A 24,454-nucleotide genomic window follows, 5' to 3' on the forward strand; every position below is an offset into this window, starting at 1 on the left:
TTGCTTGCTATGAAGGGTCAAGCATAGCTCACACAAATTCAGGCCTGCACTATGTATACGCTGCATCAACAAAAACTGAATTCTGCCACCTGTGCGAGTTATGCAAATTAACCACATCTCCATATACTCATATACCTTGCATGATTTAAAACGTCTCTCCTAGTCACAGCGAGTGGCAAAGAACCACCCTATACACAGAAGCACCATTTCCTAGTGGCTAGAGCCTAGCCACGGGAAATCCTGTTCATACTGTCCTTTGGCTTCTTAGAATTTGACAGCCATCCTCTGAGAACTAGAGACTTGTTTTAAAAAGAGTAAAACAAGAGTATTTCAAACGATACAGGATTCTGTGCCAGGTACCAAGCCCTGTTTATGCAACCGAACTGCTGAATACGTTAAGAACTAGAGAAGGGTGTGCTGGATCAGGCCAATGGCCCATCTCGTCCGCCATCCTGTTCTTACAGCAGCTGACCAAATGCTGGTGAGCACAAGAGATCTTTCCCCTTCTGTGATTTCCGGCAACGGTTATTCAGAAGCATTGCAGCTTCCTACACACAGCGCTGCACTAAATCCCTCTTGTTCCCACAGTCCGTGCTATTCCCAAATCACATAACAGGAACTGCTATAAGAACACCATGGTTTGCAAGGATCACTGTGGTCCAGATCATTACAACTCTCAGCATCTCCCAGCACTGGGCCTTGCTGGCTGAGACTGATGGGACTGTGCCAGCTTTGGCAGGTGGGCAGGGCAACCCCCCCCCTGTCAATTATATGATGGACAGGTGGGCTGCCCTACCCACCTGTACAAATCCCTTGTCCTTGCTTTAAGACTTCCCATGTGAGCATGGGAAAGTGGGGACTGCACGCTCTTTGCAGAACTCTACCCGGAAGAGGAAGGCAGCTCTAGAAAGCCTCCCAGATTCCTGGTTGTGCATTTTGGTGTCCGATCTAGTCTACGTTTCAATAAGCAACGGAAAGAAAATCTGTAGGAGAGGGAAGCAAATCCTTGGCGGCCTCAGTTAAAGCGAATCAGGTAGCAGGTGACAGAAAAGACCCTTTTTCTGCCTGAGATCCTGGTAAAGCTGTTGCGAAACAAGAGAATACAATACTGGGCTAAATGGATGCATAGTCTGACCTACGGGGTGTTAGCTTTTCAATGGGGGCTACAAATTTATCCTACGCCTCTGAGCTCCTGATCTGACATAAAACTGGCGCCGCCTACCATCTTATGCAAGCATCCAGGCTTCAGCCTTCTCCGTCAAACAAAAAATACATCATTTCACGGGTTTTTCAATGTAGTGTTTAAGAAATGACACCGCGCACGATCCTTCTCCCTGCCTCTCCACCATTGTAAACTCAATTCACAGTACTCTACATATTTGTTTAACTGGGAGCAGCTAAGCAGCAAAATACTGAAGCACCTCAACAGGCCTTTCGAAAGAGTCCAAGGACCTCTCTCAAAAGTGCAGTGGAGGAGAGCAAAAGAACATGATGCTTAAAACACAAGCAGCACAGACCCTCCAGGGCATTCCTTACATGTAAGAAGTGGTGAAAAGGAAGGATAGCGCTTTGGGGCAGCTCCCATTATTTCAGGGGGGCTTTTCTGCAGGAAACTGCAGCTGGGTTCTGTAGCCGATGTGTTGTCTACACACGGAAATGCCCTCTCACATTAATACAGGGAGATTTTCCAAAAAAAGCACCTATAATGTTTATGCAAGAGGCCATAATAAAATTATTCTAAATCCTCCTGATCGTTAAGAATGTTATTTGGGGGCATAAATCCAGTAACTACAAAGCAATCAGACAAACAAAAAAGCTACTTGCCTTTCATTTATCTTCTTTTAACTTTTGCTTTCTAGTGCAGTTTTGTCAATCTGCCCTTGGGTATATATATATTCGTAGGCTTCCTCGTGACTTCAATGCTAAGTTGTGTGAGCCACTACAATGTGTGACGTTTCCACACACACAACGCTGGCAATTTCAGAAGCTGTAGATCGTGTGGCAGTCCAGTGACACATGGTACAGCTCCTTACCATGCCAGAATTAACCAGGGTTTCCAGGAAGGATGATGGTAACATGGAAAAGAGCTGGGGGAATCATGGCTCCTCCCATGTGACCTCTAGCATGATCATAGAGTTATGGGACAGACGGGCGTGTTCCCTTGATGTTTTAGTGACATCAGAAAGGGACCACCCCCACGAAGCGGTTTAATGGAAACCTAAGCAATGCCCTAACATGAAGAACTCTGTTTTAAAACGAACTTGCTGTCCAGAAAAAAAAAAACAGAAACAACTGACCAAAACCGAAAAACAAAACGAAACAAGGATTTCCCACTAAATACCAATACCAACACATAACAAAGAGTATAAAAATTATCTGTTTAAATATATACAAACTCTGTTCAACTCAAATACTGCTTTATTTCACGTGGAGTGTTTTTTTTTTTTAAAAAAAGTCTTTAGGGGGCTTATATATATCTATGTATATATATATTTCTCTATATATCTCTCTCTCTAGCGATGAGGTGAAGAAGATATTGTTTTCAGTACAGAATATATTGCAACAGCGTGTGAAGAGCTGTTATCTCCATTGTGTGGCAGGTTTTCTGTACCAAAAATGAATGAAAGAAAGAAAGGTCAGTCACGTTCTGAAGTAGAGAAGGCTTCTTCTTCTTTCTCTCGCTTTTGGGATATGCGTGTGGGGAGGGAGGGAGGGTCATTTTTCAGTCGAGCTCATTCTTTTGGATTTGATGAAGGCCATTCCATGTGTCCGCATGTGGGTGTTTAAGGCCGCTTCTGTTTCAAAGGTCTTTGCGCAAACTTTGCACTTCCTGTCGGACACGGCACTGTCAGACGACTCCTCCTCGCGGCTGGGCTTGTTCTCCTGTTGGCTGTCTTCCCCCGACCCATTCTGTTTCGAGACAGGCTGGGGCTCCTTCAGCTTGTGTACGATGAAGAGGTGGCGGGACAGGGAGACGTGGGAGGTGTAGCAGAGGCCACATTCCCTGCACTGGAATGAAGAGCCGTCAGATTTGTGCTGGGGAATATGTTCGTGGAACTGAAGGAGGTTCTCGGTCGTGAAGCCGCAGACTGCGCACTTGTGGACTTTGAAAACGTTGATCTTTAGCTTCTTCAGCGGCTGAGTGATGGCGCCTCGAGGGGGCCTGAATTCCAGCACAGGCTCTTCCAATTTACGCTTCGGACTGGGAACCTGAAGTTGGAACAAATCAGTTTTAAAATAAACAACCCAGCTATGATCATGTAGCTGTTCTCATGAATGTTCACTGCTTCTGCACTAGAAATAAGTGTGTGTATTGAGCTAAGGATCGTGTTCGGAATCAGCCAACTGGGAAGCACTTCTTGACACAAGGCACAATTTAACTTATGGAACTCTGCCAAAGTTTGTGTATGTGTTTGGGGTGGTGATGGTTACTACCTTAGATGGCTTTCAAAAACGTAGAGGTGTATCCGACACGGAGGACAGGTTTTACAACAGCTGTTATTTATTTACAGTGGATGCTCGGGTTGCAAACGTGATCCGTGCAGGATGCACGTTCGCAACCCGCAACCCGCGTGTCTGCACACATGCGGGTCACAAAGTGCTTTCTTCACTCTTCCCCTCAAAAGACAAAAGAAGCTTCAAGTCTCCCAACTCTGATTTGTTGAGAGGACACAGAAGTTTATTCCGCTGGTATTCCATGTTTCTTTTTAAAGACCAGGACTTGCATACAAATAAGAGCTCACCTTCGCGTCTTCTTTTACGGCGCTTTGTGCTACATTGCTTGATTCTGTCATCTCTTTCACATCGGGCTCTTTAATGCCGTGCATCAGCTGAATATGCTTTTCGAGCATCAACCGCTTGGTAAAAGTACGCCTTGAATCCGGACAGTGCCTGCATGAATAAAATGCATAGCAGACCATCAACAGTTATGATAAACTGGTTGGTACTAACAGTGTTTGCACAGGTGCTTGAGTGCCCACCCTTAAAATGAATGAACATGGCTAACTAAGATCTTACTGATTTCAATGGGTGTACTCAAAAATATAATTTACTTTTGTAAAATTCAGTGAGGTGATACAGGCCTTCAGCTTGCCAGGTCTTTATTCGGAAGGTTTGGGGATGCAGGGTGGAATAGTGGGTGGTGGGCCAGGGTAATTAGTAGGAATGGGGCCAGTTTTCCTGCTTTTTCCTTGAACTTGGTTAGTATTGTGGGAATTTTCCTTGGTTTGTTTTGGAGGAATGGGTACACTAGAGGAGGGCTTTTCCCGATGTTATCTATCTCCATCTACACCCATTGTTTTGTTTCATCTTCTAGGATGTATGGGATTACATCGTACTTGGTTGCCGAACGTAAACAGACTGTGGAAAAGACTCTATGAACCGAAAATGGAGATGCTATATGTACTTTCCTTTGTTTTGTAACACAAGTAAGTCTTTAATAAACACACACACACACATTTTACTTAGATTCAACCAGAAGAACAATAGGAGCACTCTCTCTTACACATACATACACCCAGGCCATTTTAACTTATTTGATGCATAAAATGCAGCTTGACTGCTGCTACCTATTTTATCCAGCAACAAGCTACCTTAGGAAACAGCTGGGTGCATTCCAGGACACACTTCTGGTTTCAGTACTGCCACCATGCATGTGCTGAGAACGCACTTTAGCAATTGCCCCATAATCCTCTACAACCAAGGGTACATAATGTGGTCCCACTAGACGTCTGAAACCACAATGAGTCCTCCAGATGTTCTGGACTCCTATGGGGCCCAGTCAGCATGGCCGATAGCAGGGATGATGGGATTTGTAGTCCAGAACTTCTGCAGGGCACCGTGTCGGCTATCCCTCCTCTGTGGTAGGCAGTCTTACATGACAGACAAGAACGGGGTTCTGTAGAACCTTGTTCTTCAACTCTGGGTCCTCACATGCTGCAGGACTCCAGCTCCCACCATTCCCGACAACTGGCAAAGCTAGCTGAAAATGATGGGCATTGTAGTCCAACAACATTTGGGGACCAAAAGGTTGAAGAACACTGTGTGGCTCCACCTGGAGACTCATTTCCTCTAAAGACTAGGCTGAAATGAGAGCAGATTGTCTCCAGATATGCTACCTGGCCTCTCAATGAGAGAAGGGCAGGTCGTTGTTTTTTTAAAAGGTCTAAGAATTATTATAACAAACATAGTTGCACAGAACTCTAAAAAGCAGAACTTACGAGCAGGTATAAACTTTCCTAATGCCTTTGTGCTTGATACGATTGTGGCGGCAAAGGCTGTGCGAGGAACTGAAGGATTTGTCGCACTGTCGGCAAGGATGCTTCTTCATTTGCTGTAAAGAAAGGAAGTCAAAACGTTTTTTAAAAAGGAGGTACATTATGATATGTGCCAGTTAACTTAAAACTTTACCTTAAACAAAGCAATGTCGCGAGCATGACACCTCCCAGGGCACCGTTATGACGTGATGTGTCCACCAGAGGGAGCAGGGCTGGGTTGTACAGCAAATTATTTCTAGAAAGCAATGGAAGCCACTTCCCCCTTACTAATTCTGATCCAGTATAGGTAGCCGGATGGCTCTACAAACACAATGCTTTGAAAGACCTACTTGTGTGGTTTCCCAGATTTGCAATTACCAGTTGCAGCTGCTCTGCCCTAGAAGTCAATCGAGTGGGGGAAATTAACCAGGCAAAATGGAAATCAGCTAACGAGAGGAGGAATGGCGTCGTACACAAAAGCCAGCTGTTAAATGCAGAGCAGCATATGGAGGGATACATGTGCATTATTTCCATGCCCTGTGCTCAGATCTTCCTGAACAGGTGGCTCACACACCTGTCATTTGACTCACAAGACCTATGGACCATAGTGTCCGTCCCCCTTCCCCCCCCCCAATCCAAAATAAGCGGGGACTAGTAAATGGCTACGAGCCATGTTGGATACATGGAACCTCCAAGCCTGCCTTGAGGTACGAGATGCAGAGAACGTAGAGCAGTTCTTGCACTGCTCTGTGAGTCCCAGAAGGGTCTAACTGGTTGCTGGACCACAGTGGAAAGAGGTCTGTGTCCAGCAAGTTATGTGATGCTCTTAACCAGTCCACCTGCGGGACACAGATCCATCACTGGCATTCCTCGCCTCTGGCTGACCAGCTTGCTAGGCCCAAGCCAAACCCAAGGTTGCTAGGCAACCCCTTACAGCTCTCTCTGTAAGGTTGCTTTAGTAGCCATTCACAACACAAATGATAAACAGCAGCAAACAAGGCTTGCTACATGATGACCTACATAAATGACCCAAGAAGCAGTAAAACATTTTAACCAACGACCCGTATCCGAGAATTTTTCCTACTCTGGAACAATTCACACACACACTGCTTTATTTCAGCTTCCATCTTTGAAAGCTGCTACATGGGTGTTTCATTATAGCATCTCCTACCCATGAGAGCCTGCTTATTACGAGCTTTCTTCTGTCTTTACCAACACCTCTGAGCTTATTACATTTTCGTGGTATTTCCCATATGGCTTTCTCTCACGTCTCTCTCCTTCTACCCAAGGCAGCAAAACTGACATGGTTTTTATTAGTTTTACTCCTGCCTAGGGGCCTGTGCTGAACATCAACCATGAAAAATTATGAGCTTTTAAAATTTCTTCCTTCTTTTTAATTTTACTACTCTGAAAGCCTCGTTGGCAGGGGGGAGCCAAAAGCAGGTTGGAGTCGATAAGACTGTTATTAGTTCAGAGAAGTGGGACTTTCAAGAAAATATTACAGTATGGAGTGTTCCTGCTCAGGGTTCCAGCCAGCCAGTGCTCTTTCAGGACACTCCATTACATTCCCTCTCTCCACTTCTGTTTCTATTCCTCTTCTGAGGTGCCTTTTTTGTGCACACTGAGCATACTGCCTGCCCACCCTGCTTGGAGTTTGGTACATATTTTGCAGCAGTGTGACCAAGGAAACAGTCTAGTAAGACTGGTGACTGAAAGAATAAACTTAAGGTTTATTATTCATGGCAAACAAAGCAAATACAGGTTTTTACATGTGGCCAAGATGGAACCAAGACGTTAACACATGCAAACTCATTTTTGGACCAGGAATGTGGGTGGCGCTGTGGGTTAAACCACAGAGCCTAGGAAAACCAATCTGTGAGGAGTAAGAACAGGGGGCCTTTCTGTTTATTGCACCTCCCCACACCACTGGTCCGAGTAACTTACTGCAAGCCCTTTTTGCTGTACAGTGGTACCTCTAGATGCGAACGGGATCCATTCCGGAGCCCCGTTCGCATCTAGAAGCAAATGTAACCAGCCACGGCACGTCTGTGCACGCATGCGTCGCTTTTCGCCGCTTATGCGCGTGACGTCATTTTGAGCGTCTGCGCATGCGGCAAAACCCGGAAGTAACACGTTCGGTTACTTCTGGGTTGCCGTGGAGCGCAACTTGAACGCGCTCATCCCGAAGCACATTCAACCCGAGGTATGACTGTACTCCTATTCGAAATGCATAAAAATAGGATCAGACGCATTCTGCTCAATAGGACTGACTAATCAGGGCACGCCCGTCATGTTAATTCATCGCAGCAGCTTTAAGAACATAAGAAGAGCCTGCTGGATGAGGCCAATGGCTCAACCAGGCGAACAACTGGCTCTCACAGGGACCAACCAGATTCCTGGGAGAAGCCTGAAACAACAGCCGTCTGCCCACTGTTACTCCCAGGAAAACAGCACTCAGGGGCGATGTGCTCCCAACTGTGCAGGGGACATCATAGCCATTGTGGCTGGTAGACTTCTACAGTCTTCTCTTCCACGAATTCGTCTAACCCTCTTTCAAAGTCATCCAAGTTGGTAGGCGACACTTTGAAAAGCGCTTAAAATTTAACGGATCTAGGCAATAACGTACTCGTGAAAATTTCTAGCGTTGACTCTCCCTTCGGCGCTGTAGGAAATGTAAACCAGGCTGATCCATTGTGTTGATTTGTATTTTATTTCCCTCCATAACCCTGTCCCTTTTAGCGTGCATGATCTTATTTATTCTCTAGATTTATGCTTACATAAAACTAAATAGTGGCCTTTCTTTCGCTGAAATTGTGTGGTGGCTGGTTACTTAAAATGCAATCAAATCTGCCTGGCCTGGCTTAGAAAGAGAGGAAGAGCCCATTCCAGAATGCAGAATTGACATCAGTCAGTTTGTCCTGGGCTTCACCATGGTGAAGGGATTTATTTTTTTTGCCAGGGGTGGGGTATTATCTTTTATAATAACTTTTCAGCAACAGGTAAGTGTAAACAATAAACCTCATTGCTGGTTTGGTTGCAAGGTGGGCGACTAACAGGGACAAATTCTTTCCATGCTAAACATCCTCGTCAACAACCTGAAAACGGCCCAGATCTAATCTTCTAATTCTCCGCTCAACACCCGCAATTTACCTTTCCGTGTTCTTTCCTCATGTGGGATATGTAAACATCTCTCTGAGTAAACAGCCGATCACATTCCCAACACGTCCAGCCAGGATTGGGGACTTTCTGGGGCTCTGCTTTCTTCACAGGGGAGGGGGACTTCTTCTCTGTCTTTTCTGTCCCGTTGACGGATTTGGAGTCCTCCTTGTTGTGACTGACCGAGTTCTGAGTGGTGGGCTTCGTGCTCAGCGGCAAACTGATACCCAGGTTCGGAGGCCCCTCAACACTTTTCAGCGTCCCGTGCATAGACTAATTCAAAAAGAAAGAACAAAGCAAGGTGGCACTTGCTATCTAGAGAGAATACAAGGTGCGATGGCCAGCAGGCGGAAGGCTGGAAAAGCCAGTGTGGTGTAGTGGTTAGCGCGTTGGACTAGTACCTGGGAAGCCAACAGGGTTCAAATCCCCACTCTGCCACAAAACTCACTGGGCATAGCTGTCAAGCGTCCCTTATTTGGCGGGACAGTCCCTTGTCCCAGCGCCATATCCCGCTGCTGTCCCTTATTGATGATGTCCCTTAAATAAGCTACTGAAGGTAATGGGGCCCTTTCTATGTCCAGCTGTGCTTTGTCAACCACAAATTGTTGCTGTTTTTTTGTGTTGAATATATGCTATTTGGTAATTTATAGACCTAATAGGTATCTAAAGCCATTTGCACGCATCAAAATATGTATTTTATCAAAGTAATTGTTGATCCCTTATTTTGGCTGCTGATCCCTTATTTTCAAGGCTGCTGGTCCCTTATTTTCAAATCTGTAAGTTGACAGCTATGTCACTGGGTGACCTTCGGCCAGTCACTCACTGCCAGCCTCCCAGGGTTGATGGAGGATAAAATGGGGAGGAGGAGAACCACGAAAGCCACTTTCAACTCCTTGGACGAAAAGTAGAATACAGATATGTGATAAATAAAATAAAATAAATGCTTGTAGATTAAGTTTCACGAATCCATGGCACCCATAGGCCAATGTACAGAGGCGGAAAAAACCACATGACACAGCTGGACTGTACCACTTCAAAGATGGGGGACTGCATGTCTGAATTCCCCCTACCCGCCATTACCTTGCATAGAGAGAGCTGCCATGTCGGGGGGGGGGGGCGGGGAGTGTTCTAGACTAGCCTTTCCCCTTATATTCTGTCAAGGTTGTCCGCTACGGATAAAAATCTCACTGAGGAATCCCTGGGTTTGACCAGAACGCAAGCTGAAAGTCACTGCGGTAAAGCCAATAGCTTAAAAGCAGAAGTCCAGTGGGAAAAGGCTACTGATTGTCTAATGCCTTACTATAAATATATATCATTATAAATACCAAAGTTCAAAGGAATGAAACTACCAGAAGTAGTAAGGTAAAGGGACCCCTGACCATTAGGTCCAGTCGTGACCGACTCTAGGGTTGAGCTGGGCATGTTTAGCCTGGAGAAGAGGAGGTTATGATAGCCATGTTCAAATATATAAAAGGATGTCACATAGAGGAGGGAGAAAGGTTGTTTTCTGCTGCTCCAGAGAAGCGGACACAGAGCAATGGATCCAAACTACAAGAAAGAAGATTCCACCTAAACATTAGGAAGAACTTCCTGACAGTAAGAGCTGTTTGACAGTGGAATTTGCTGCCAAGGAGTGTGGTGGAGTCTCCTTCTTTGGAGGTCTTTAAGCAGAGGCTTGACAACCATATGTCAGGAGTGCTCTGATGGTGTTCCCTGCTTGGCAGGGGGTTGGACTCGATGGCCCTTGTGGTCTCTTCCAACTCTATGATTCTATGATTCTATTCTATGATTCATCTCGCTTTACTGGCCGAGGGAGCCGGTAGACAGCTTCCAGGTCATGTGGCCAGCATGACTAAGCCACTTCTGGCGAGCCAGAGCAGCACACAGAAACGCCGTTTACCTTCCCGCCAGAGCGGTACCTATTTATCTATTTGCATTTTGACGTGCTTTCGAACTGCTAGGTCGGCAGAAGCAGGGACCGAGCAACGGGAGCTCACCCCATCGCGGGGATTCGAACCGCTGACCTTCTGATCGGCGAGTCCTAGGCTCTGTGGTTTAACCCACAGCACCACCTGCGTCCCTACCAGAAGTAGTAGTCAGCCTCAAAACACCACTGCAGAAAAATTTTGTGGGGGTTTGTTTTCTTTTAACCTATAATATAGAGAAAGAAAAAGTCTCTGAAAGTGGATTCTGTAACTTCATAGTAATCTGCATAAAGTTTAGAATCTATGCAGATTAAGGGATTGGCCATAACTCAGTAACTATACTGAGTACTATAGCGCAGAGGCTGGGACACCTCTCATCATCCATGACTGCAGGCCACGCTGGCTGCGGCTGATGAAAGCTGCGGGCCAACAACATTTGGAAGGCATTGCACTGCACCCCTGGCATAAGGTCCAGGTTCAGGCTTTGATCTATTCAGTTCAAAGATTTGGGAAAGTCCTCTGCTCTGAGACTTGGGGAAGAGCAGCTGCCAGCCTGAGTAGACAGTACTGGGTTAAGCAGTTTAGTGACCTGGTTCCTACAATATAATGCCGTTTCACGCATTCACAGTTTTATCGTTTGCAAGCCTGCTCCCCTTGTGATTACAAGGGCATCTAAACTGGTGTCAGGAACGTCCCCGTCCCCCCGAGCGCAGGGGAAGAGTTAGACTCAGAAATTGAACTAGGTGCATGAGGGTCTGACTCTGCAGATGAGAACTGGCTGACAGAGTTGAGAAGGGGCAGTTCGACCCCCCTTCCTGGGGAAGACTCTGTTAGATCTCAAGAAGAGGCGGAGTTGTACGGCAGCCAGAGCACTGCTAGGCAATCAGCAGATAAGCAGAGGTCTGAGTCAGTCAAGTGGGAGTGGGGAGGGGGCAGGCCAGTCTCTCAGTCCCCGTTTTGGTGTCTGGATAATATCAGATGGCAATGGAAGGGCAAGAGGGGAAAGGCGGGAATTTGGCATCCTTCCTGCTGTAGGAGGGATGAAAATTCAGACTGACCAATTGTAAATGCGGGCAGGCAAGCAGCCGGGCTCTGGATGTGTCTTTTTTGTAAATAAACATGCATAAAACTGCTGGAGAGTCATTACATTACAGGCTTACTTGCCTGCCAGAGATCATTACACCTACTTTCATCTACTTCTGGTGGCTCCCCGTTATGGTTGCCAAACAAAGTCCACACACCTTGATATGATCCATCATGAGTTGCTTCTGTGCGTACAAAAGCGAACAGTCTGGACACTTGAAGACAGACACTTTCTGGTTTTCGATGTGTTGGTCAAAGTGGCGATACAGCAAAGGCTGCAGGGTAAACACTGTGTCGCACATGGAGCATTTGTAGATTATCCTTTTAAAAGAAAAACACACAGAAAAAGGCTGTTGAAGACATAACGTCAGTCTGTTGTGGCATTTCATTTATTCCAAAAGACTGCATTATTGGCATAGGTTTTTAAACCGTACCCCAATTTTATGTCCCACAAAGGGGCTGCTCAAAGGGGCTTACACATGAAAGCAGGCAGGTAGAGATTTGGACCCTGGTCTCCCAGGTCCTAATCCAGCACTCTAACCACTACCTCATACTGCCTCACGGGGCAGTGTGAAATTGTAGGTGAAGCTAACCACACATAAGCCCAATGCACGGAAGCAATACCCGAAAAGGTCCAGATATGTAGGTCACTCCGTGGCAATCAGGCGTTTTCATTTCTAAGGCTCATAAGAACAACCTTTGCAGAACTGAAAGTAGTGCTTGCATGGCAATGGGCTTTCAAACGACCCCTTGAGGCTGTAAATCATCTTGGTGGTTTCAGTGCCTTTCCATAAACGCAGACAAAGGACTCTTGCTCCTAATAAGGGAAGCATTACCAGCCACTTATCATTAGAACTGACACTGAATTTTCACCCGGAGCAAAATTCAGCTGAAGAATTGGAGAGACGTCAAGGGCAGCCAGAGGAACGTTTGAAAGGAACGGCAAAAATAATAATTAAATTCTCATTTTGCACTTTCCTCCTTTTTCTATGAAGACGCATTGTAGATGCTGTATCTGCATTATGCATTTATAACAGCGGCATACCGGTTCTGACTTAAGAAACCCTGGGAAATGTAATCTAGCAAGGATGCTTAGATTTCTCTATTAAAGACCCTTATCATTCTCTCACACAGAGTGCTCCCTTGGGAGAGGAATGGCCATTTGCATCTGGAGTGAGCACAGATACCCCTATTTAAGGAGCAGGAAACTGCAGAGGGGTTTTTTTTGGGGGGGGGGAGGCTTCCGGCCTCTCGTGGCTCTTCCTTGGCCCCTGCCTGGCTTCACTCTCCTCACATTCTTTTGCCTGGTTGGAATGTGCCTGTGAACTGCCTTTTTCCTGTCTACATGTAGAATGAAGATATGTGTATATATGTTTGTATGTGCATAATTGGAATGTAGCCTGTCGTACAAAGTTGTACCCATTGCCCCGCCTACTTTTACCTCTGGCTCCACCCATATTTTTTTTGCCTCTGGCCCTGCCTACCATTGACGTGTGGCCTCTGGAAAACTGTCCGTACGGGGGACGTGCCCTTGGGCTGAAACAGGTTCCCCTAGACCAGTGATGGCCAAACTTGGCCCTCCAGCTGTTTTGGGACTACAACTCCCATCATCCCTAGCTAACAGGACCAGTGGTCAGGGATGATGGGAATTGTAGTCCCAAAACAGCTGGAGGGCCAAGTTTGGCCATCACTGCCCTAGACCATCAGCAAGGAAGTACTGAAGTGAATATGAGAAATCTGGGGAGAGGAAAACAGCGAGGCTTCAACCACTGCAAAATCCCTATTTGAAAGGTCGGCTCTGTGTGGGAAAACATGGCCTAAAATTTGCTTTGACGCAAGACCTTTTCAACACGCTAAAAATAAATGGATCTCTGTGCAACTTTTTCAGTTACACGGGAGCAGGGTGCTCATACACTCTCACCAATTTCACTCATAACCTTCTTGAATTAAGCATTCTAAGCACATGCTGTCGAACATGCTGCTCTTTTGTCTCATTTATATATTGCACCTGTCCTTTAATTTTAGAAACACCGTGGAAAGTAGGTGAACGAGCTCCTGCCAGGACTGTTCCCGCTTCTCTGATGGCATATGGGGAGTTCTGGTCATGACACGCAACATTCATTTCTGAGCATGATAACCGTAGCATTGCAAGTCAATAGTTAAGAAGGATGCAAAGATCAGAGCTGCTTACTTGGGCTCCCCTATCTTGATTCCAGGGTGCTGCGTATAGGCGTGGGAATGAGTGCTGGGCGCCGACTTGAATGCCATTGGACAAATGGGACACTTGTAGAAGACTTCACAGTGAGAACCTTGGATGTGGGATTTGAGCGCCGCCACATCAGAGTATACCACATTGCAATGGACACAGCTGCAAGAGATGGAGAGTTATGTCAGTGTTTTCTGTTGTGCAGTGCAACGCAACACCATAGGGTCTAAGTGCCAGCATCCTTCTACAGCGTGTAGAAAATGGCCAAGGACACAGCTATAACTGCACACAGAACAAATAAAGGATACAAAATGTATTCAGTATGCTCTACTCTTTCTAAGTACAGTGATACCTTGGTTCTCAAACACCTTGGTACTCAACAACTTGGAACCCAAACACTGCAAACCCAGGAATAAGTGTTCCAGTTTGTGAACTTTTTCCGGAAGCCGAACATCCTCTGTTTTGAGTGTTATGCTTCTGATTTGAGTGCCACACTTCCATTTTGAGTTTTACACTGAGGTCTCTCTGCTTTTGCTATTTCTCTTGCATTTTTGTGGCTTTTTTGTTTTGTTTTTGTGACTGTGCGGAACCCAGTTCAGCTACTGATTGATTGATTGATTGATTGATTGTGTGACTGGAGTACATTGAATATTGCTTTCATTTTATGGATCAGAGGTCTCATTAGATAGTAAAATTCATGTTAAATTGCTGTTTTAGGGGTTGTTTTTAAATGGATTAATCCATTTTGCATTACTTTCTATGGGAAAGCATGCCTTGGTTGTGGAACGCTTTGGTTTTGGAACGGACTTCCGGAACAGATTAAGTTTGAGAACCAAGGTACCACTGTATCACTGAAAGATTCTCAACCCTGGGACTCAGGGCACAAAGGACTGTGGCCCAGACCAAGGATTTTATCTTCCTCTGTACAAGGTTGTTAAGAAGCCGACAGCTCTGTTCTGCATGCAGGAAAAGTCTCATGATGAAAGAAGCAAAAGATAAAACAAAAACCCCTGTGACCCTCTCTCCCTTTCTGATATCATGCCACAAAGATACTCATAGGTGGAACAAAAGCAAAGTTCAGAGCCATGCCGAAGTAGCCTGCATACTTTGAGCAGCTCTGCCTTAACAAACCTACCAATATTAATGAAAATGTCATCCCCCAAATTTGAAGCTTGAGGATGCTGTACAGCTAGTGGCCAGATGCCAAAGTAAGGAGGTTTTTGCATCTCGCCCCTGGAAAAATTATGTGATTAACTTATTCCCACATATCTTTCCATCTGTAATTTACTCATGGAACTTGTTCTAGAAGAAGCATGTTGAGAGTCAATTCAAAATATCCTCATCAAGTGGATGAGCTACCACAAAATACCATAATTATTATTCTGAAATATGCATATAACAGATTTTGAAACTTGTTTAAAGACTAAGCTTGTAAAATTTGGACCCTTGCTATGTGCCTGTAGATTCAGGTATTTTTAAAAAATGTACTCGAATAATTATGTGGCACTAACAATATGCCATTTCCCCTGAAGTTTTGGCTTTCTGAAACTTTATACAGCATACCACTTCACAGTCTCAAAAGTATTTTTATTATACTGACCGAAATCCAACTCTTCGAGTGTAGTGCAGGCAGTTCTTTGTGACGTGGGTCTGGAAATGTACCGATCTACAGATTGCACCACACTCGGGACAGGTGTACGGCGATTTGTGCTGATGAATTCTCTGATGCGATGCAAAGCTGCACAGGTTGGGGAGCAGCATTTGACATATACTACACGTCTTCTACACAATAAACCGGAAACAAATGAGATGATAAGCCAATTGTTTGTCCTGGGCACACGTTAACATTTAATAAAGGTAGTCACGATTCATCACATCATCATCATCATAGAAAGTACCATTATGGGTGTTTCAGTTAAAAGGGATAAGAACAAAGCAATAAAATGGACCCATTACACCACTGTTCCTTTAAACTGAATTCCTGTCTCTTAGGTCCAGGTTAAGAAAGGACAGGTGCATTATATCCTGTAAAGTACAGGTAACTGCATTTGCTAACCACATTCACTGTCACAACTCTTTCTCCTCTTTTAATTAGATTAGAACCTAAGGGTTGAATCCAACGAAGCCATTCCGCTTGAGCTATGAAATTTCTCCTTGCATTTTCTTTTCTATATAAAGTTATGTTAACATTTTTTCACAATACAAGACAAGCTAATCTACAAAAATAATAATAATAAAGAGAAAAGAAAAGCGATAGAGAAAGAAGAATTCAAGATCCCCTCTCACAAATATATCTTAACTGTTGTCTCATACAAAGATGTGTCCCTTCACCTCTCACCCCTCTCTTCTCCCAGCCTCCCTCCCCTTCCCTCATACATTAAAAAGCATAACGACAACAATAAAGAAGAGAGTAAAGGAAAAGAAATCAAAGCAAGGAAGGAAAACAAAAGAAAGGAAGGGTGCAAGGAGAAAGGAGGGAGTATTCCAAAAAAAACGACATTATAATTCCAGTCAATTGTTTGAAAGTGATGGACTATATGACACTGGCTGAGATGACTGGCAGAATCCGTGATCAGAGGAAAGAGACGGCGGAAGAGGACTGGAAGAAATTTAAAATCTATCTTAAGAGTTATTATAAAATTGATGAAAGCTAAAATGCCGAGGTGGTGAGAGAAAAAGAGAAACAGTGACATAAGATTAAGCTAGAGAAAGGACTAAGAGGACACATATTTGATAAAATTGTTTAGAAGCTGCTGAAATAATCTTGGAAACAGGGATGCAGAAAGGGGAGGTATGGGGGAGTCCGAGAAACGAAGGTTACAGAAAAAAGGTTATGAAATTATACATGTTTGTCTGTCTTTTTATTTGTTTGTATTGTTTAAAAAATGTTGTAAAACCAATAAAAAATTATATATATATAAAAAAAACAATTGTCTTTCGTCAGCATGTTATCCAAGAATGTTTTTCCAAAGGAACTCATGAGTAGAGGGCAGCTGCCAGTCATGTTCCTTAACTTGAATGGGTTCAACAAACAGATGCCAAACTTTAGAAAAGTTGTCCTTTTTCGGATTGGGTAGAGTTCCAATATATTTTGCTAACTTTTCTGTTAGTTCCAAGCCCCTGTAATGTGTTTGGGCCAGTTGGGAGAACCACCAAAGTTGGGGTGGGGGGGCGTGGGGGGGGGTTGCACAGGAGGAAGAAAGGGAAAGTTACGTTGCACAAGCAGAAATCATTCCACTTGCTTGTGCAGAGCCATTGTTAGATGCAACCCTGAAGGGTTAAACTCCACGAAGGAGGAACTTTGCCTTCTTTTGCTTAAGTTGTAAATGAAACATCATGTGCTTTACGGACTGTATTGAAAGGCATGGGGCGAGTCGGGGGGGGGGGAGGAGGCTCCCTTTTTATTCAAGAAGAAATCAGAAACTTTAGGGAAGGTGAAAAACCGAACAGAAATGAGCTGTTTTTCATAATTCATCGTCATTTCAAAACCCTGATCTACAGCTGTAGCAAATGAGGTTTGCGGATGGGTTGCAAAGACTGGTTAGGGGTGTCATGGCATCCACAACAAATCTACATCAGGCTATGCTGATTTCGTTTTCGTACTGCTCTTCCTCCAGAGCTCTGGGTGGTCTTATGCATCCATACAACAATATTGGTTAAGGTGAGAGACAGCAACTGGCTCAAGATCAGCCAGGAAACCATGCAGCTGGACAGGGTTTTGAATTCAGTTCTGTCTGGTCCAGCTCGTGAACCCTCACAAACCCCATTGGTCAGTTCCATCTCCCCAAGCTTTGAGTCCGGTTATTCCCTGGGGATGGGAGACTGCATCAATAGGTGAAAGGTAAAGGTAACCTGGACGGTTAAGTCCAGTCAAAGGCGACTATGGGGTTGCAGCGCTCATCTCGCTTTCAGACCGAGGGAGCAGGCGTTTGTCCACAGACAACTTTCCGGGCCATGTGGCCAACATGACTAAACAGCTTCTGGCGCAACGGAACACCTTGACGGAAACCAGAGCGCACGGAAATGCCATTTACCTTCCCGGCACAGCCGTACCTATTTATCTACTTGCACTGGTGTGCTTTCGGACTGCCATGTAGGCAGGAGCTGGGTCAGAGCAACAGGAGCTCACCCCGTTGTGCGGATTCGAACCGCCAACCTTCTGATCCGCAAGCCCAAGAGGCTGAGTGGTTTAGAGCACAGCGCCACTACGGCATCAACGTCCTATGTCCACACCAACTCTAATAACCTTGGAGGGAAGAGCAGTATAGAAAACAGAACAAGAGAGTACAGCAGCAATGGATGTAATGTTGACCCCTTGCTGTCTTTTCTATAAATAAATAAATAAATAAATAAATAAATAAATAAATAAATAAATAAATAAAGCTATTTTAATATTTTGCAAGAGAAAATTTGAAGCACTGTCTAGTCTTTTATCTGCCCCTCCCCACCAGCCCTCAGTATCAGACTCGCCTCTTTGGAATATAATCCTAATCATGCGTAGGTGCCATCAACACAGCAGTTAAGATACCCCTTTGAATAGGCATGGATTTCCTGGGTGTTGTTTTTTACGGGCTTTGAGAGTGACTGGAAACCACACAGAGCTACAATTCCCAGAGCTCCCTGGAAGACTGGTTGCTAAATCACCCCGCCATGACTGCTTGGAGTAGCACGATATTGGTTTAAATGTATGTTGCTGGTGTAGCCTTACTCTTTAGTAAGACCCACAAGACACAATGGGGCTGTCTTCTGAGACAATGCACATAGGCTTGTAGCGCCTAAAACCCAGTACATAGAACATGTGAGAGGAGCAGCAGCAAAATGTTGCAGTATATCCTCCCTCTATCAGAAGCACTCCTTCCAACTGATATCCGACATTCTGCAACTACTGAGCATGCTCAGTCTTCGCTGGAAGGTTGAGGGGGATGCCCACCAAAATTTATATACCTGCAAACCTCAGGAATCCCATTACAATGCTGCAACCTTCCTCGCTTGTTCCCCAGTGGCCTCCAATCCTGTCAGCACTTAACCCCTGAGTTTGCCATTATGAGGTTCTGCAGTTCTGGACTGAATCACTTCAGACCTTCAGGGGTCGAATTTTGGAAGGCACCATCAACTGGGGGGGGGGAGCGAGGGAATATGCCTTATATGCAACGAACTAACATTCGGAGAGACCTGCGCCACACATTTCTCTCAGGTATTCTGGTTCATTATTACATGCAGGGATTGAGGGAGTATTCAACAATACAAGCCCTGCCCCACCTGTGGCCTAAAGTAGGTGCAAACTAGAATGTTAGCGTTTTGTGTGTGCTTGGGCTTTTCAGTTTGGAAAGAAGAGATAAATGAGGTTCTGCAGTTAATCCATGGGTAACCTAGCAACCTGGAAGGAATTTCACTCAGCTCCACAAGTACAATTTGCCACAGAAGCTAGCTATTTATTTTTTTTAAAAAAGAGAGATTTCTAGCTTGTTTGAAATTATAACCAATTCATAAATCACACAAGATGTGTACAAGCTCAGATTTAAGAGTGTGCTCTGCCAGGAACAATTTGCATCTATATATGCACAGCCCGATCTACATTACACCGAATTGGCCAGATGTGCCTTTTGCTGGGAATGGGGGTGCGCATCAGCAACTGAAGCCACCCAGTTATTTTGCTGGGATCTGAGCCAATATTTTATTTTGCTTCTTGCTTTCCTCATCCTAAAGCTGAACATGATCTGTAAATTCTCTTTTTCCCCCAGAAATGTTTCCTTGCTAAATTTTACATTTAAAATATAATTGTGCGTGTTAGTGGTTTTGCTTTCATATCAATGAATAACAAACCAACAAACAAATAAGGAAAGTAAACCAGAGGTAATATTAACATTTTGAGCTTACAAAAAAGCATTACACAATTTATGACGAATTCTAGATTTCCAAAAGTGGTATTGCTTGATTTTAAAAGCTACCAATATATAAGACATAAGCCCCAAAGGGTGGTAAATATTACTTTCACAAATAAACTTCACTCCTGCAACCCATTCACGCTGCTTTGTTCATTTGGCTGCTCTCCCCTTCCTCAAAATTTGTAACAGTGTTCGTACATTCAGAGTGATGGCAGGCAGCATGGCCCTTGCTCCAATTTGGCTTTCAAGCTTTTATTAAGATTAGCAACTATAATTACATAGGATTTCTAGAAGGAAAAACGGGGGCTAGTTTACAGTCTACTGGTGGTGAACGGCTTGCAAAAAGGCTCTGCTATCTCACATGCTGGCTCGTTTAAGAAGTTCAAATCATAATCAGCTCTACTGCAGAGACTTCATCTTCCACAGCCTCTTAATCCCCTGGTAAATTTCCATTCTAAACAGGAGCAGCTAGCTAGCCAGCTTTGGAAATGCCTTGATACTCACTGTAGGGACCAACTCTTGCTTTGATCACAGTTTGCAACAGAGCCAGGAAAGGGTTGGGGAAGACTTTTTTTTCCAGCTGGGGTAGATTCTTCTACTTTAGAAAGCAAGATGTCAAAAGTATATTCAGGACAGAAACATACACATTTTCTCCTAGCCTTTCTGCTCCCAAAGCAAACCGCTCTTCAGACTTGGGACTCGGGCAACAGAAAGGCACAAAAAGGCAGCCCAAGTTCTTGATCCCCCAAACCCCAAGAGTAAACCCTAAATAAAGTATGCAGTCAATTCCAGAAAGCAGCTGATGTTTATTGTCAACAGTAGATCTAGAATCACAGGTTGCCCCATAAACCAAAACTAATGCAATGCAAATATAGCAACACACACACACTGTCCCAAGAGTCCAAAAAAGAAGAAGAGAGTAATATACTGTACATGGATCCAAACAATCCACAAGAGAATGATATGACTAAAAATCCTGAGCAACATGAACTCTGGATAATGAACAAACCACTTTTGAAAACACACACAAATGAATCTACCTTATGTACAGGGATGGGTGAAATCTACAAATTTTGGTTTCCCTCTGTTTATTGTTTTTCCAGTCTCAATTTCAGTTCTCTACATACCCGTATCAGTTTGCAATGTATTTGTTTGTTTTAATTCATTGACATTTTTGTGTGAATTTTGCCTAATATACATTTTTTTGCAGATAAATTTTCCCTAATATAATTCACTTTTGTATGTTATTTTCACTAATATAGACATTTGCGTGCACAATTAACCCCAGTATACACATCTATCGAAACATTACTTGGCTGGAGAACTGCAGAGCAAAATTTGGTTAGTGTAGATTTCAAAGGATAGCAGCATTCCAGTTATTTTATTGGTTTCAGAAGTGCAAATTAGGTAACTTTGCTTTGAAACGAATCATATTTCTCTCCCATCCCTACTCATATGTAGATATATCTTGGCTCAGGAGATGAGGCAAAGGCTGTTTACTAGAACCTCCCTCTCTGTAACTGTATGAGTAAACATGATGTAAAATATGGATTTCTCACTGATGAGCTACAGATCTAGTTACCATGCCAGAGTCCGGTTCGTTAACTGCAGTTAACTGGACAAATTGCTTCACCATCTGAAGCACAGCCATGTTAATTGGCTATGCTTGTTCATCAGTGGTTTTAGCTACATCATTCTCCTGAAGACTGTTTGGCTACATAGCTCAGTTGGTAGAGAATGAGACTCTTAATCTCTTGGTTATGGGTTCAAGCCCCACGTTGGGCCAAAAGATTCCTGTGTTGCAGACCAGAAGATCCTCATGGTCCCTTCCAACTCTAGGATTCTATGACATACATTATCTTGTTTTTGAATGAACTTTTTGTTGTTGTTATGTATTTCATGTAAAATGTTCTTGCTCTTTGACCTAGAGAAATACGGGGATATAGGAAGCCCTGAACACATATTTTTTAGAAAAAGAAAATAACAGAACACCACTAGTCATCACATACAGCTCCCAAGTTAAAACAGTTCAACGCATCATCAGAGATCTACAACCTCTCCTGGACAATGACAGTTCTCTTTCTCAAGCTCTGGGAGAAAGACCTTTCATTGCCTACAGACAGCCACCCAATCTTAAACAACTCCTAACCCACAATAATACTACAACCAGACTTAACACGGACACTGGCACCAGAGCCTGCAATAAACCCAGATGCCAACTTTGCTGCCACATACACCCGGACAACACCATTACTGGCCCCAACAACATCACACATACCATCTCGGGACTATTTAATTGCTCATCGTCTAACATTGTGTATGCCATCAAATGCCAACAGTGTCCTTCAGCTCTCTATATTGGACAAACAGGCCAAACCTTACGCCAAAGAATAAACGGACATAAATCTGACATCAAGAATCACAAAACAGAGAAACCAGTAGGAGAACACTTCAATCTCCCAGGACATTCTATACAAGATCTCAAAGTAGCTGTTTTACTACAAAGGAATTTCAGAAATAGACTGGAAAGAGAAGCTGCTGAATTACAACTCATTACCAAACTTAAAACAATGGAGAGACCTGGTCTGAACAGAGACATTGGATTCTTATCTCATTATACATGACTAAGCCATTTCTCACCTTCTCACGCCTTGCCTTTTCCTGCAAGACCCATTACAGTCGTTAAGAGTCGTCAACAGGCTCATCTCAGCTATCTGCCAATCTCCAATTCCCACCACCCTTCTGAGTAATACCCCTCCCCACCTTCTCACTATATAGAAGGATCTGGCAACTTCTGTTTCAGTGTATCTGAAGAAGTGTGCATGCACACGAAAGCTTATACCAAGAACTAACTTAGTTGGTCTTTAAGGTGCTACAGGAAGGAATTTTTTTATTTTTACATATTTTTTAGATGTCCCTTTTACGATGAGGCACATAGAGAAACCATTGACCCCCTGCTGGTGAGGCTTGCTGACCTCCCGGTAAAGCAAAAATTCGCTCTTCTCCTGTTAGGCAAAGACCACAAGACGACCCGGATTGTCACCAGATTCTGCGCACAGATCTGTAGGCGCAGACCATCCCCTGATTCAATCTAGTTTGTTAAGAAAATTCCCAAATTTGGATCCACGGGCAACTTTGGGTCATTTCTCTAAGATAGTCTATTTTAAAGTTTTTATGTGTTTATATGCCTATCGCACTTTTAAACTTAAAATCCATTGTTGTATATTGTTTTAAATGTTTGTTTTGCTTTTGGGATTGTAGTTCCAGTTGTGTTTCTCAAGCTGGTCTCTGACGGTAATAAATTCCATTCATGATTCATGGCCTAGAGAAATAAAAGATCTATCTATTCATTTAAGTTGTTTATGTCCTGCTTTTCCAATCTCACTGTGCGCTAAGTCTCAGATTCTGTTGGCACAAGGATTTCTCTTTGCACAACGGAATTACTCTGTCCTTCCCCTGTGTACCCTCTAAATCTGTTCTCAGGGTTTCCCCACCCCTCTAGAACAGATCTGGGGACAGCGTGTGACACCTGGGGTAAGTGTATGTCTGTTTGTGCTAGTGTTAATCCTTGCAGTAGCACAAAAGTCAGTTGAATACCACATATTCTCATTTTAATGTAAGCAGCTTTGGAGACGTAACAAATAAAAATTGAATGAAGTACTAAAATACTGTTGGCCGCAAAACCCAGCACTGCCACCAGTTGTGGAGGTAACTCCCCTCAGAAGCAGAGCTGGCCCTGGCATTGCTCAGCCTTCATTGCCACCTCTTCTTCCAGGATTTTGGTGGTGCAGAAGGGGCTCTGGTATTCAGAAGGAGCAGACAGAACAATTCTATTTGTAGGTTTTTCTGTTGTTTTTAAAGTTACTGTTACGGTGTACATTTTACGTGGATGATGTAACCTGCCCTGGGAATGCTTCTTGATGGAAAGGTGGCATGAAAAGGAAGAAAGGAAAGCCCAATGAAAACATCCAGAGTCCATCGCAAAATGACTTCTGGAATTGTAATAGGTATGAGTTACTCGTGCGTAAGCTGGTGCCTTTCTCAGTTAATTTTGCCTTGTTAAACCTTTCTGACTGAAAGCCTTCTCATCGTGGCTGCCTCAGTCACTGGCAGAATCCGTCAGTGGGCGTTTCTTGAACCTCTTCCAACATAAAAGTTGTTTGACACCCAATCTCCTCCTCCTCTCACTGCGCGGGAGTCTTCTGCGCAGGGAAGGCGTGGGTAGCGGAGGACCTGGGCTCTCCTCACTGATGTCCAGTGAAGAGTCCTGGAGCCCTCTCTCCACTTCCCCCGTCTGCCTCCCTTTATTCCCGGTGTTGCGCTGATTGGCTTCCCCCTCTACTGAGCTGTTTCTCCCCCTGCTGCTGGGTCCTTCACCAGCATCATCTGGGAGCCTCCCCTTCGCCTCTCCCTCCGATGTCAGTTCCCTGACAGGAATAAAAATGTGTTCAAGCGCCATATAAAAATGGGACAGAAGGAAGGCTTGCAGGATCTATGAGGGGGTAGACTTCCACAACTGTAGCACCACCACGAAGAAGGCACTGTCCCAGTTGCTTATCAATCAGGTATTTGCTAATCACAGACTAAAAATCCCAGGTAGTTTTCTATGTCCGTAAGTTTGGGATCAAGTTATTCTCCAGCTGTAGCACTTAATTTGGGTAAGTGACATTTCCGATTTTATTTCAGTGCCTCCTTAAAACCTACTTATTTAACTGTGCTTTTACAAATATCTAATTCTGGTTTTAGTCCTGCCTGGTGCAGCCACATTTTATACTGTGTATGATACTGCCTGGTGTGTGAGCTTTTTAAATAGGTATCCTTCCTCAAGGGGACAGGCAGCACAGAAATGTTTCAAATGAAATAAAATGAACAGATATTACTAGCACCATAACCTGAGCTCAGAACCCAAACAGAAACAGCAGATGTAGCTAGTACAACTCACAA

The 24,454-nt window shown here is 44.2% G+C and overlaps 1 protein-coding gene across 11 annotated transcripts in view; it reads right to left on the reverse strand.

Annotated features, from left to right (window-relative positions):
• Positions 1 to 372: 372 nt before the first annotated feature.
• Positions 373 to 24,454, reverse strand: part of ZNF532 (zinc finger protein 532) — a 51,074-nt gene continuing 26,992 nt past the window's right edge. For all 11 annotated transcript variants that reach the window (XM_081212659.1, XM_081212668.1, XM_081212661.1 and 8 more), the window contains 7 exons: positions 15,226 to 15,407; positions 13,611 to 13,787; positions 11,578 to 11,740; positions 8,406 to 8,684; positions 5,220 to 5,332; positions 3,744 to 3,891; positions 373 to 3,210 (listed from right to left, as the gene is read on the reverse strand). In XM_081212659.1, the coding sequence (XP_081068785.1) occupies positions 2,716 to 3,210; positions 3,744 to 3,891; positions 5,220 to 5,332; positions 8,406 to 8,684; positions 11,578 to 11,740; positions 13,611 to 13,787; positions 15,226 to 15,407 (1,557 nt within the window). In that variant the 3' untranslated portion in view covers positions 373 to 2,715. The remainder of the gene's footprint in view (positions 3,211 to 3,743; positions 3,892 to 5,219; positions 5,333 to 8,405; positions 8,685 to 11,577; positions 11,741 to 13,610; positions 13,788 to 15,225; positions 15,408 to 24,454) is intronic.

The sequence above is a fragment of the Podarcis bocagei genome (genome assembly GCF_964188305.1).
Source record: "Podarcis bocagei genome assembly, chromosome: 11".
NCBI classification, from domain to species: domain Eukaryota; kingdom Metazoa; phylum Chordata; class Lepidosauria; order Squamata; family Lacertidae; genus Podarcis; species Podarcis bocagei.